The 14,348-nt window shown below is 51.3% G+C and overlaps 1 protein-coding gene across 4 annotated transcripts in view; it reads left to right on the top strand.

Moving 5' to 3' along the window:
• The window catches only part of mllt1a (MLLT1 super elongation complex subunit a), a 28,603-nt gene extending 18,448 nt beyond the window's left edge, over positions 1–10,155 (top strand). For all 4 annotated transcript variants that reach the window (XM_088622233.1, XM_088622234.1, XM_088622235.1 and 1 more), the window contains 9 exons: positions 285–428; positions 2,289–2,414; positions 4,176–4,805; positions 5,037–5,124; positions 5,657–5,768; positions 6,519–6,618; positions 6,779–6,847; positions 7,201–7,272; positions 8,150–10,155. In XM_088622233.1, coding sequence (XP_088478359.1) covers positions 285–428; positions 2,289–2,414; positions 4,176–4,805; positions 5,037–5,124; positions 5,657–5,768; positions 6,519–6,618; positions 6,779–6,847; positions 7,201–7,272; positions 8,150–8,278 — 1,470 coding nt within the window. In that variant the 3' untranslated portion in view covers positions 8,279–10,155. The remainder of the gene's footprint in view (positions 1–284; positions 429–2,288; positions 2,415–4,175; positions 4,806–5,036; positions 5,125–5,656; positions 5,769–6,518; positions 6,619–6,778; positions 6,848–7,200; positions 7,273–8,149) is intronic.
• The last annotated feature ends 4,193 nt before the right edge of the window (positions 10,156–14,348 follow it).

Genomic DNA, 14,348 nt, shown 5'->3' with positions numbered 1-14,348 from the left:
CCTTGTCGTGGGTGCTTGTCCTGCACTCGCGCAGAAGACTAGCCTAGGTGCTTCCGGCACGATCGGGTGGTCTGGTGGCGTGATGGTAGCATCACTCCGAGGTCCTGGCTTCGACTCTGAGGGTCTCATCCAGCCGTCTCCTGGAAAAAGCCGGGGTGTCGGCGTCAGTGGTGTAGTAGGACGGCTTGTGCCACACTCCCGCCACCCTCTGTGTAAAGAAGTGTATCAAGTAAGCGGCTGGAAGTGTTGAGCGCGTGTCTCTTCTCCTCCCTCCCTCTCTGCAGGAAGAGCCGAAGAAGGTGTTCTTCAACTACGACCTGTTCCTCAACCTGGAGGGCAACCCCCCCGTTAACCACCTGCGCTGTGAGAAGCTCACCTTCAACAACCCCACCAAGGAGTTCCGCCGCAAGCTGCTCAGAGCTGGTGGGGTGAGTCAGCTGGGGGGCTGGGGTGGCACGCCGAGCCCTCCTGGTGTCTCCTGGGCTGCGCTGATTCGTTGCGTGTTGGTCGCTTCTGTCGCTGAAGAACTACACGGCTCTCTGACGGCCTGGTGGGACTGGAAGGTCCCGCCGGTGGAAGGCGTCTGAGCTCGGGATCGGGGCGTCTGTCCAGTGCTGGACTGCCGAGCCCGGTGAAGCTGCAGCTTCACCACATACAGTGGAGTCGTTAATCTATGAGTGTATCTCAGTGTTCAACCATGCCTGTATCGAACACAAACAGTAGATGCACGCCTTGGCTAAAACAATCATTCCTAAACCTAAAGAACGGCAGAACGGTCAGGATGGGCGCAGACAGACCTCCAAGGCCCCCCCTCCTCCCCCCCCGCCTGCAGAGACTGCTGTACAACGGTGCAAACTTTTTGTTTTTGTGTTCCATCAAAGTAGCCATCCCTGCATTTTTCAAGCACCCGTTACTTCACAAAATAAAATTCAGGCGCTGAAGGGTTACTGTGACTTGTAGTGGGGCTGCACACAGAAGCCAAGCCGTGTGGAGATGAAAGAGTGGGTTTCAGTGCTTCCCCAGGCCGTTATTTTCTTAGCTGTGCTGTGACCTTGTCAGGGCAGGGATCTTGCCGACAGTGTGGCGCAGTGCTCAGGGCCGGGGACTCTACACCAGGGGGTCACAGGTTCAAAACCCAGGTGTGCCACTGCTGTAGCACTCTAGAGCACCGTGCTTAATTACTCCTCACTGCCTTGCCAGGTACAATAATCAGTAACGGCACGCTTACTTCATTTCGCCCGCGCTCCTTCAGGGCTAACCTGTGTTAAGCTTTGCTTGAGTCCGATGGTCAGTCGAAGAAAGTCGATCTGAAACCTCAGGACCGCCACTTCCCTGCATTTCTGTTTGCGGGCATATCTTTCTCTGCCCCCATGGGGATCTGCTCATTGACAAATGTAAAGGAACATGTCATAAAAAGTTATTGGCGAGTGCTTGAATTCAGAATAGTGTGTTGAAAAAATGCCCCAGAATGAAATTTTTTTCAAAGTATTACAGGTTCATCTCAGTGTAAGTTTTTACTGGTCACAGCATATTCCACAGTTATGTATGTTGCTGTGTGCTGGAATTACAAATATAAATGTTCAGATGTGTATTTTGAGCACATTCCAAAACCTCTATTACGTCTCTGTGCGTTTTGCTTTCCAGAACATATCTTAAATTTTCCTTGGAAACCCCCGTTTTCTTTAAGCTGCTCTCGCATCTGGTGGCTCCTGCGTCCTTGACCTGTGTAGTCTGTTTCTGTGATGGTGTGTACATTGTCTTTGCGGGCCGTCGGGTGTATTTTTATCTCTTCCTGTTGCAAGGCCGGTCGGTAGCGGGTCTGTGTGCGTGGTTGTGGGCTGATGGGCCGAGGCAGAGGATTGTGGGATTGTGCTCTCCTTGACGGGCCCTGCTGGTGGGTGGCGGTGTGGTGTTTGTCTCTCCATGTTGTTTCTGGGGTTTGGCAGGGCGTCTCTATCTCTGTGGGTGTGAGAGAGAGCCCCTGATGACTGGAGGAGATGAGCAAGCCGATAGTGGCGCGGGCTGAAATAAATCACCGAAAAATGTTGGGTGATGAGTCATGGTGGGGAGAGGGGTGGTTGCCTACAGTTTTGCAGATGGGAATTAAACTCTCAGTTTCCAAGTGTAGAACGAAAGACAAAAGTGATCGGTGTTGAACGTATGCACGTAACCCTGTTTTTTGAGCTGCTTCCATTAGGGTGTAGTCAAGTGAATGCAAACACATCATCTGTTTGATTGTTGCTGTGCTAACGGCCCTGTCTTCCTCTCGCCCTCTTCCTGGGTCGCAGGTCATGGTTGTGCCCGAGGGAGCAGAGACCATCTCCAGGCCCAGCCCCGACTACCCCATGCTACCCACAATCCCTCTCTCGGCCTTTTCTGATCCCAAGAAAACAAAGCCCTCCCACGGGTCCAAGGTCAGTGGAAGAGGGTGCCAATAATATTGTATATCGATATCCATAAATGTGTACCAGGCTCCATGGGGCTGCTGTCGCCGCAGTGGAAGATTTTAACAATGCTGCCCATTGATCAACAGGCTTGGGTCGGGTCTTGTGAATAGACAGGCGTTTGGGACAGAAGCGCATAGCACTTAGCTTAGGGGTTACTGACGTGTCCGTAATTATACGTCCTTTTGTGTTCAAAATGTCTTAAAAAAGTTTGTGAATCACTGTCTATTGAGGGAGCAATAACCTTTTTTGGTTTAAACCGTAGGGGTGTCTCTTCAGACTCTTCAAAATGTAGTCCAGACATAGTGGATGCTGGTAATGTCTGCCTAGTGGATAAATCTTTGTCACCTCACCCCTGAGGCAGGTGGAAAAGATACAAGGTGACGTACTGTGAAGAGGTCTATATAAAGGGAAGGTTGTTAGGAGAGGTCTAGGTGGGGGAATGTGCCCAGCAGCAGGCAGAGCTGGCTTGGCCTGCCCTGTATGTGCCAGGGCGTAGCTGCTTTCAGGACTCTGAGGCTGGAACTGGAGCACATCTGAGGCAGGACACCATGACAGGAACAGTCTTCCTTCAGTCGGTGCCAGAACCCTGCTTTCTGTTTTGGATTCCCAGTGTGAAAAAGAGCAACCTGAAGGCAGATTCTAGTCTGTGCATTTTTGTGGTTCGAGCGCAGATCAGTAGTTTAATTGAATAGCATTTAAAAAAAACACCGAAACGAGGAAAAAGCAGCAGGCTTCCCAAGTTCTGTCTTGCTTCATGTAATTAAGACCAAAGTTAAAAACTGCTGCCAGTTTTTAGCTTGTCTTTTAGTTGTGGTACAGTTTGGCTATATGACAGCTGGAAGACCTCTTCAATGTCCATATGTGTGTATTGGCTTTCCTTTGGGGAGGCTGAGTGGTCTGTCAATCACCATGCCTGGATACACGTGAGAATCCACATTTATTAGGAAAAACATGTGTTGTGATTAGGTACTCTGTGCCACGTAAACAGGGTGATCTGAATGTTGCTGGCAATGGACTGGATTGCTTTATTCCAATTAAAGACATAAATCGCGCCCCCTTGTGTTCAGGAAGTGAATATCAGCTCCTATAAACTCCTTATCCAGTGTCCCCTTTTACTGTGAGTGTAGGAGCACCCAAAGCCAGCAGTGAGAGGGGGTCATTGTGCTTAATTAGTTCCATGTCCTTACAGTCCCATAGCCAGTATTGGCTGAACTGTAACCTCCCATCCCAGCCTGCAAAAAAGGGACAGTTTAGAGCAGCCAATCAGGCCTAAACTGAGTGCTTTTGGAGGTGGAAGGAAACTAGAGCACCACCGCCGTAACTCATCTGGATACGGAGAAAAACATGCAAACTCCACACAGACAGCTCAAGGATTCTTAAGCTGTGAGACATTAGTGTTGAGTTCCTTGCAGCCCTGAAAGTTTCTCCCAAGGAACAAGGGCTTGTTCTTGAACCCCCTTCCCTACAGGTCTAGTCTTGTACTGGATCCCTGGAGCTGGCTGGGGTCATGAAAGTCCAGGAAGGTCAATGCCCACGTGCGCTGATGCTCCAATTTCAGGAGCCACGCACAATGCCATGCTAGGGGTGGCTAGCCGAGCGCAGAGCGATGAAGCTGAGAAGGGCTTCCTAACTCGTCGCGAACGTGGTCCTGGTGCTCCTGCGCGCCGCTCCCTCTTGAGAGGGCTCCGCTCTTCCGGTCGCTGATCCCGCCTTCCTTCCCTTCGGCAGGAGCCCAGCAAGGAGGGCGCGGGCAGCAAGGGCCCGAAGGCCCACAAGGTGACGAAGGAGCACCGCGAGCGGCCCCGCAAGGACTCGGAGAGCAAGAGCTCCTCCAAGGGCGAGGCCGAGCGCGACGCCGCCAAGCCGCCCAAGGAGGCCGCGCCGTCCAAGAAGCCGGCGGAGGGCAAGGCCAAGGAGGAGGGCAAGGCGCCGCCCAAGGCCGCCTTCAAGGAGCCCAAGCTCACCCTGAAGGAGGCCAAGACAGAGGGGACGTCGCCCAAAGGAGGAGGGGGCGCCGGGGGGGGCGGCGGGGGAGGGGGAGGAGGGGGCGGGGGCCAGCCCGAGCCCAAGGCCCCCAGCAAGCGCCCCTCCGCCGTGGAGTCCCCCAAACCCAGCACCAAGAAGCAGAAGAAGGGGGCCACCGAGGGCCCCAAGGGCTCCGGGGGCTTCACGGGCACCTCGCCGCGGGTCTCCTCCTCCTCCGTCTCCGCCCCCGCCCCCGGGTACCCCGACAAGAAGCCCAAGGAGAAGGGGCGCTGGGGCAAGCCCAAGCCCGACGCCGCCGAGGTGAAGGAGGCCAAGAAGCCCGCCGAGTCGGAGGAGTCCAATTCTGAGGACGAGGCCTCGTCGAAGTCGGAGGTGAGCGCCGCTCGAGGGCGTGGCCCCGGACTCGGACCCGGGTCTGTGCTACTGAGAGATCCCGCCCCCTTGTGGTGGGGTTGCGCTCAGTCTGCCGGTTTGCGGTGTGCGTTCTCTGAACGATCCAGATGACGCGGGTGATGCCCTGTGAGCCCTGGCCTGGCGCCGGGCCCTGGCGCTCCCTGAGAGATCAAGGTGTTCATTCTGTTTTCATGAACTCTTTTTCTGCAGTCGGTGGCATCCAGCCCTTCCAACTCCAGCTCCAGCTCCGAGTCGAGCTCCGAGTCGGACTTCGAGCCCTCGCAGAACCACAGCCAAGGTACGGCGCCTCCCTCCACAGCCGCTCCCCACCGTTCCATCCCTGGGGGCTGAGCTCCTTCCGGGCTTCCCACCCGGAAATCTTGGCTCCGATAGAACTCGATCTGCTCACTCCGATTCTCTGATTCTTAGTTGCTTCGTTCTCCTGGAAGCGTCTCGGCCTGCTCCCCTCACTGACGGGTGGTGTGTGTTGCAAACATTCAGTGGGAAAAATATGATAAAACCTGAGCACTGGGAGACCGAATCCTTGATTGATGTTTTGCTTCACGAAAAACACTACAAGGCTCAGAGATTTTGCTTATGGATACCGATTAAACACAAAACTAATTTTAATTTCAATTCCTCAAAATACTGCGGTCCAGGTAGTTAGAACTTTGTGGAACTGCTCATCCAATGTGCTTGAGGCTGGGACCTTCAGGAGAGCGCACAGCGCAGCTCGGCCCGGCAGTCGAGCTGTGTGCAGGCGGGGGTCCTGTTCTTGGGTTTTGGGGGAGACTGGTGTTTGCAGTGTCCACACTTTGCTGTGTCCCCAGGACCCCTGCGCTCCATGGTGGCGGACCTGCAGTCGGAAGAGTCGGACGACGATGACAGCAGCTCTGAGGAAGACACCCCAGTTAAGACCAACCCCCCCAACCGCGACCCCAGGTCAGCAGGAATTTAAGAAGTGCTAAAAGCACGATCAGATTCAGCTAGTAGCTCATTTAGTTGCAGCTAGCTGATGTGGAGGTCTTATCCTGGCTTCAACAATGTGGCTGAGCAGATCATTCAGGACGCCCACCCCACTGTGTGGAAAGGCGTCTGATTCTCAAAACTGAATCGTTTCCTTTTGTTCTGCTGGTAATCCTGAGGAAATCGGTTGGATTTGTCAAGTACTTGTATAAAATTAAGTCCCATTATAACCCCCTCTGTTTGAGATTGAACAGATTATTTTGAACTGCTGATATTTTAATCCAAGATCATATAATACGTTGTTTTTTATGTAATATTTTCCTCTGAGTATATTTTATCAAGAACTGTAATTTAAGTATTATAGCATCAAATTGTTGTCGTGCATTTGCATTTTGTTGAAAAGAATGTTGTGTAAAGATGTCTCCTTAATCACTGAGATACAAAAGCACTGCACACAATGCAAGCTGCACGCTGCGATCGGTTGTCAGTGTCACCTGTGAGCTCTGCTTGAGGGATCGATGAGAAGCTGATGGTGCAAAGCAAGAAGGTCACTTTATTTCAAATAGGGTTTGTGACAGGTAAATCGAAACGGCCAAGTTTGTTTAAAGGGACAGTAAAACGGGAAACAGCAGGTGTGATGCAGATCGCTGCCACAGACAGAGCTGTTAGGTAGCGGTCAGCCAATGAGAGCAGACTGAGTGACCTCTGACCTCTCCCTCCCCCCAGACTGAGCCTGGATAGCGAGAGTGACAGCAGTGACGAGTCCCACCCACCCAGCCGAGAGCCCCCGCCCCCTCCGCAGAAACACAGCACTTCCAACAACAAGGTGAGCGCCCCCTGCGGGCCACCGGGGGCAGAGGCACAGGGCAGGCACGGAACACCCCGTCCAGCTGCAAAACAAGTGGCCACTAAAACAGACCAATTGACCTGTTTCTGAACAGCTCTCTGTTTTTTTTTGTGACCTGCACATCTCTCTCTGCCCACAGGTCTCTGGCAGAAAAAGTCCCGACACCTGCAGCCGACCGGAGAAGATTTTGAAAAAAGGATACGACAAGGTCCGCTCTCCTCCGTGTGCCTCTCTTATTCATTAATCGTTATTTATGATAATTCATTAGAGTGATTGATCATTTATTATAATTTAGTAAGCCTTTACTTGGTAAATTATAATTATTTACTAAGAAATGAATTAACGGACAGTTAATTAATTATAATGAGTAAGCCTTTACTCAGTAACCTAGGAAGAACAGACTGCCCTGTCCCGGCTCTTTCCACTCAAGGCTCCCAGGCTGGGAGCTAAAGATCTGTCAAGAGCGCTGCGGGTTGTTCGCTGTGCTGCCTATCTCCTCGGCCCCCCGGTGTGGCTGCAGGGGTCTCGGGCCTGAGCCTGGCTCTGCTCCTCTCTCCCCAGGCGTACACCGAGGAGCTGGTGGACCTGCACCGGAGGCTGATGGCGCTGCGAGAGAGGAACGTCCTGCAGCAGGTGAGCCGTCCGGAGAGACGGGAGGGCCGGGCCGAGGGGTCTGGCACTCTTGTCGCATAAGCAAGGCGTCTTTTTTCCCCCATCACGTGTTCTTTTTTGGAGCTGAACTTATAAAAGGCATCAACCGTGAAAAACAATAGCAGCGCCATGTACTCGTGGAGCTGAGGCAGATATAATACCTCTAACCGTAGACAGGGATCGGTATCCCCTTTCAAAGTGCGCCTGCAGGCCGGTCTGTCTGCGGCCTTCGTGTCGCCTGTTGGAAACGCGCAAGAGCTTCTACAGGTTTCCATGGCTGCTAATGATCTGCACGTCTCGAGACAGAAACACAGTCGCACAAACAAGGTCTGCGTTCTTTCCAGTTTCCCTGTCTTGCCTACAGGAGACTTGAGGCCGTTTGTGTGTCCTAAAAGCTGTCTCCCAGTATATTTACGTCTTTCCCCTCGATGAAGGCTCAAGCGTTCTGTCGATTAGACAGCGGAACCAGTCTGCGTTTTTTCTTTCTCTTGCCTGTTACGTGCAAATCATTGTAATAGGTGTGTAAGCCCGAGAAACAGATTTTGCGCGTTTACTACAGAAATTACGAGGCCCGTGCAGGAGCCGGCAGACAGCTCGTGCCTCAGATTTCCGCCGCACATGTGCGCTTTGAAGGCGGATACCGACTGCCACGGGATACCCAGTTCTACTGCACCCCCTCTCTGGAGGGTGTGATTGGGTGTAACACCGCCCTCTTGTGGTTGCGGGTGGTACCGCACGCCGAGTTTACCCTTGGTAATAATAGGAGCCGCAGTCCGCTTTTTGCCTGGCTGGTTGTGATTCCCCGGAGCTCTGTGCTCTAACATGGTTATAAATGTGTCCCCCCCCCTCCCCCCGGCAGATTGTCAACCTCATCGAGGAGACGGGCCACTTCAACGTCACCAACACCACCTTTGACTTTGACCTCTTCTCGCTGGACGAGTCGACCGTGCGGAAACTACAGAGCTATCTGGAGGCCACGGCCACGTGACAGGAAGTCCGGGGAGGGGGGCGGGGCTTTCTTCCCCAGAGACTCGGGGAGGAGGAACGGGAGCCCGACGGGGACCACCGACGTGCAAGAGCCGAGAGCAGACCGGGGTGAGAGGAGGCAAGGAGGGGTTTGTTTCGGAAAGGGAAAAGGTGCTGGAGGTGGAGGGCCGAGGAGGAGCGGCGCGGCGGACTGGAAGCACCTTTCGCGAGGCGCCCTTGGACTGGAGGATCCCGGGCGCGCACCGGGCTGTCTGACGAAAGTATATTATATATATGTGAACGAGCAGAGCCTGTGTGCTGAGGAGCGCCCCCCTGAGGACAGGAGCAGGACAGCAGGACCCCCCCCTTCGCCTTCTCTTCGGCACCTTCATCCTCTGCAGTGTGTGGCCCCACAATGGGGGATACAGTCAGCAGGGGGGCGTTCCTCTCGGGACAGGGCGACGCCTCCCCCTGCAGGCCAGACCGGCGATTGCACCAGCGCGTCCTGGGCGGAGAGAGAGAGAGAGAGAGCAGCCCGGGGGTGAGGAGCCCGTCCCGGCGGGCTGTGGTCTCCCGGAATGAGGGGGGGCAGAGACTGGGTGGGCGTCCCGTCGTAGACGCGGTGTTAGACGCCCCTGACCGCCGGTCCGGCCGGAGCTGGTTGTCACGGATACTCTCCCCCAGCATGCACCCCTCCCCCCGTCATTAGCACTTCCTCTGTTCCAGGGGGGCAGAGCGTCGGAGAGCCTGTTTTTCATTTCCTTTCAGCTGAGGAGAAGCCCTGGCAGCCTGGAACACTACCTGCCTGGGCCCTTCTTTTCTTCTTTATGGACTCCTAGTGTTCGGAGGTTTGTACAGCGTAGACTTTAGAATGCCGGGCTGCTGTTATTTATTTCACTTTTAAAAAACACCAATGTTCCTGTAGTGCCTTTATGAATTTTTGCCATATATATTTTTTTTTAAAAAAGGCTGTTGACACATTAGTGTCACCTTAGCAGAGGAGAGCTCTTGGGTTATTTAAGTGTTACCCCTCGGCCGATGCTCTTGTTGTTGAAATGAGCCATTTCCCCACTGCGGTTAAGAACAGCTTTCCTTCTCGTTGGGGTTTCTGAGGCTTGTGCATTATAAGATCATGTTGTCATGTTGAACTGTTTAATGGAGCATATTGTACCCACAAAAACTTTCTGCTGTTTTTAGAGCACGATCACTTCAAGGTCCCTTCCTAAACAGTATTCGTGATTAAAGAAACCTGCTTGTAATCCACGTGGGACTCCAGTCTGGAATCAGGCCTGATTCCAGAGTGAATCATTCCTGATTGATGGGTCTCATCAAATAAGGGTTTTTTAAGGAATTTTTAAGGAAGTCGGGCTGGAAATTTTGTTTGAGCCGAGAAAATACTCTTTGCCTAGAAGTGCTTCCTCCGGTTTTCAGTCGGGTGTTATTTTTAAGCTTTTTGAACGTTCAAATACAATGGTTCCACTATGTGGGGGCATCCGTAGCTGTTATCCTCGCTGTGCTGTGTCTCCATCGTTAACACCATGAAGGGTCTGTGTCAGCGACCCAAAACAGTCACCTGCACTCTTTCCAGGAAGTATTATTTAAAAGGATTAATTTATATTGTAATATACATGTTACTGTTCTTTTGTGTGTTTATGTATCCTGCAATGAGTTTTGCATTGAACGACTCTGTTTCAAGTAATGACCCTTCCCAGGCTAACTGCTGCAGCTCCTTAGCTTGTGAATGTGTGTGTGGGAACGCAAAGAGAGCAGCTGACATTGGGGTGGGAAGCATTTCAGCGTTGCACCGTTTAGTTTTTGCAGGTTAACAGAAAGCATGCTCTGCTGTGCATTCCCTTCCCCAGTAACCTCCCACCCATAAACTCCAAAGTCTTGTTTTGAGCCTTTATTGCTACTGGTTTGTCGGTGCAGCTGATGCAAGTGGAAAATCACTGAGCAGCAGGGAATCATTCTGAGAAGACTTGTGTGTCGAGAACAAAAGCAGAACAAAACTGGAATATGCCTTATATAATACCGCAAGAAATCTCTCAAGGCTCAGAACATTAACACAGACAGCAAACTAAACCTAGTGTGCTCCCACCTGTGTCGCCCTGTTGCTTTAAGGGCGGACGTGAGCACAGGTGCCACCTGTTGGCCCCTTGAGGTCACAACCCCCACGGCTGCTGAACTTTTACACCTTGGAGAGAAATCAACACATCCCTTCTGAAGTCTCTGCTTCCTTTTCCAGGCAGATGTTTTCTTGTGTTTGTTCTTTTGAAGCAATTGAAATGTGGCTGAGCTTACGAGGCCGTGGTGTGTGAAGAGAGCAGGGTGCTGCAGGCGCTGGACGTGGACTGGCCATGATCTTGGTGCAAACCGACTCAGTGAGAAACTATCTGCTGCAACATAAGTTAAATATCTCCCCTGCACTACAGCTCCGCAGGACTTCATGCTGGGTGTGGATCTGGATTGTCTGGCCCACTGTTCAGCCTAGTGGCCGGCATGAATCCTTAAATGGCATGCATGTTCCATTTTATTGGAACTGAGCTAATGCACAGAAAAAAAAACAATGGAGGAGACAGTCTAACCTTGCAAGTCACGTTTTTAATATCCATGCCGTATCTATCTGGCGGTATGTTCATAGCGCCTTCATTTACTAATGCAGCCATCCCTACATCAGGTGCACGACTTTAAACCTTTCCTCTTGACCTTGATTTTGTACTCTCGGGGTGAAGGTCCCGCCTGTGTTCAGGTGTGCAGGTTTGGAACGGACCTGGTTGGCCACTAGTTTCCCACCCCTCTCCACTGATCCTCACGGGTGCGAGCGTCTCTGTGTGTGCTTGTCCTGCCTGTCGGGGACCCGAGCTCCTGCTTGCTCGAGTCGAGCCGGTGTGGAGGAGGAGTGTCGTTGGTGGCCATTGTGGCTCTTCCTATAGAACTGGTCCTGCCTGCGCGTTTCATGGCCTTGGGTTGTGAGATTTGTTTTTCCCAGCCTTTCCTATTTTTTGGCGTCCCCATCTTGCTTTCCCTGACAATCCTCTTTGGAATAAAGTGAAGGCCTCAGCTCTCGGGATATCTCATGCTCACCTGCGCACCGGGTGAGCTCTGCGATCTCGGGTTCGAGTCAGGGTGACGTTACAAGCTGGCGGTGTATTGGGATTGACGTATCAGAACGAGTAAACACTAGATTAATTTATTCCAGTGTATCTTCGGTAGAGTCTGATGTAAAAACACAGTGACAGCTCTACAGGCCTTGGAGACTGAGGTTGTTTTGAATCATGTAACTAGTAACAGCTCCTTGTTACTTCATTGTTGGAGAGTTTCATTGCAGCTCCTGTTTGGAAGCCGATATCTTTAGCTTTCCCCGTTGTCAAAGCAGACTAAGGTATTGATGCCAGTTTGATTGGAAATATTCAGTGCCAGTCCAGAGCACTGCCTTGCTACCCCTGAGTCCCACTGTATTTCACTGGGCTGGAAACTTTAAAGGTTTTGAAGCACACTATCTGTATGATGTTGTTTTTAAAAAGCAGTATGTTTATGGATCTCTGAACCCTTGTCAATGTGTTTGTGTTCCTTGGTGTGGTGTGCAGTATTGCATGCTGGAAGGAAGCTGGTGCCTTTCAGCGAGTCCTTGATCATTTCTCAATGATCATGAAAACACTTGGTCTTCAGCAGATGACAGTGCAGGCCCACTTCTGCCTTTTGGCTGTCTGGTTCTTGAAAGGGGGCTTTTTGCTCGTCTGCAGACTAAAGCTTTGGCGTGGTTGATATGCTGAAGTGGCAGCAGAGCTGCTCCCTGACCTGGTCCCACTCCGACACAAGTGGGAAAACTCCAGAGTCCCTGCTGATGGGATCAGATATCGAGCTTTTCTAAATGGTTTCCAGCCTCTGCGTGCAGCACTGCCCTCTTCAGGAGTCTCACACCTGATTGGGGCTGCCTGCTGGTGTCTTGGGGATCAGAATTCCCCCCCCCCCCAGTAAAGCTCATGCACTGTGAGGCTGTGGGGAAAATAAGAGGCCCTCCTGTCTTGTATTGATACATACTGTACTGACCAGCTGTGTGATCGAGTGCATCTGTGTCTGCTGAGCCACTCGATTTTCTGTGACGGGCTGATTCTCCAGCAGCACTGATCCAAGTATTTGCTTCATCTGACACACAATAGAGGGCGCTATGGTGCAGATCAGAGATTGTGCACATGGCAGAAGTCTGCTGCTCCTGAGCGAAGGACAGAGACGTTCTTGAGTCCTCTGACCTGGACATGACTACAGAAAACAGCTGACCGTTTTTTAAATCCGAGCATTTGGGTCCTTTTTAGCCGTTCAGATGGCAAAGATGCCCTTGGGGACTGGAGTGGGCGAAAGGTTTAGGTGCCTGGAGTGATGTCACCGGAGGTCAGTGCTTCCAGCGGCCATGCAGACGGCACCTCCGCCTGGAGCTGTCCCCTCCGGAGAGCCCCGGAGTCCGGCTTCCTGCTTTCATCTGCAGCCACTCCTCCCACCCGCTCCTGTTTCCCAGATCCATTTCCTGCTTCGATTCTCTGATCTTGCTCCCGCTTAGTGCGTTTAGTAGATCCACTTTTACCACTCGGGCTAAAAAGAGAAAAATAAAATTGTTCCTGAAAGGTCTTCTTGATGCTGACTGAAGAGAGGGTTTTGGACAGCTTGTCCATGATGAGGTTAAGAAAATCATCCTGCGTTTATGCAATATTTCCTTATATACTGTATGTAATCCCTCCCAGTGAAGCCCCTGACTGTGCTAGCCAGTAATCTTTATATTGAAACATTGAGCCCATGCGTATTGCAAGTTCATTCAGTGGGAAAACTGCACCAAATTGCTGTCATGATTATAAGAAAGTAACGTTTAGAAAGCAGTCTAATTGATAGTCTGTTGTTAACTGATCCCAGGCTCTCGTCAGGCTGTTTCTTGAATGAAACCAGGCTACAGGCTTCAGCAACATGGCTGCATACTGGAACACGGCTTGTTCCACACTCCCACCACCCTCAGTGTAAATTAAGTGCCTCCTGGTTTCAGGTTTAATTAAACATCCATGTGGTCTCCACTGGTGTCCTCTGTTTTGCGTTGATTCTGGAGACGTCTGAATTATTCACAACTCCGCGAGGCTTTGAGGAGGTCAACCCTGCCATCAGTTCCCCTCGTCAAATTCTCTTTTAAAGACTAGAATGTTGTTTTAGCCTGTCAGCACAGGACCGATAAAGGGCAGAGGTGGAGTGACCATTGAACACATTTGATTTAGTCTGCCTGTCACAGTGGTGATCATGTAGGTATCGCAGTGGAATATGAAATCATCTTACAATACTTATCTGGCTAATCATGTGCGAGAAGCATAGCTTTAATGACACAGCTCTGACCAGGCAGAACCGAATCAGAAGCCTGGAAATGTCCTGGATAAATTTGTTGCAAGTTGTTCGAATAGGGAAAAAGGTTTAGAGAAACAGTTTGGTGAGGCAGCCTAATTTTTGAAAGCTTTTCTCAGAATGTGTCAGAGGGGGAATATGACACGAGTTTTCTGACCTGGGACCGATTATTATTATTTTTTTTTTCATCCGTGTTGAAGAATCAGGTACAACGCAGCCTGGACACACCTGCAGTTCTTTTTGAGTCTTTTTCCTACCAGGAGAGCTGCAGCGGGGTGTTTTTTTCTACTTCCAGATTTTATTTTATTTTTTACACAAGGAAACGGCTCCCGCAGCCGGGAGGGGGCGGTCCAGTGTTTCTCCACAGCGCCGTGTTGATTCCAGTGCGCTCCGAACAGGAATTCCTGAGCCCGGCTAGCCCAGTCGCTCTCACTGTGAGCTCGAGTGACGCCTCTACCGCTCTGCCAGCAGTCTGCGTTCGTTGATATACCTCTGCACTTTGGCTGTGGTGACTCCAGTACTTATTTATCTAAGCTGTATTTTTAAGAATTTTATACGATATTTACATGCAAATAGTATTAATGGATTTTTATTTTTTTGCCTACCTGTTGATTTTTTTTATTGGCATGTTTTTTGTCAAGATATGAAGAAAAAAAATCTGTCTGTTCGGTGTAGGCATAGTATCGTGTTTCAGAGAATCCTTCAGACAAACCTGCTTC

The sequence above is a fragment of the Lepisosteus platostomus genome, chromosome 27 (assembly GCF_059453375.1).
Source record: "Lepisosteus platostomus isolate fLepPlt1 chromosome 27, fLepPlt1.hap1, whole genome shotgun sequence".
Taxonomy (NCBI): Eukaryota; Metazoa; Chordata; class Actinopteri; order Semionotiformes; family Lepisosteidae; genus Lepisosteus; species Lepisosteus platostomus.
This window is presented reverse-complemented; position numbering and strand designations above follow the sequence as displayed.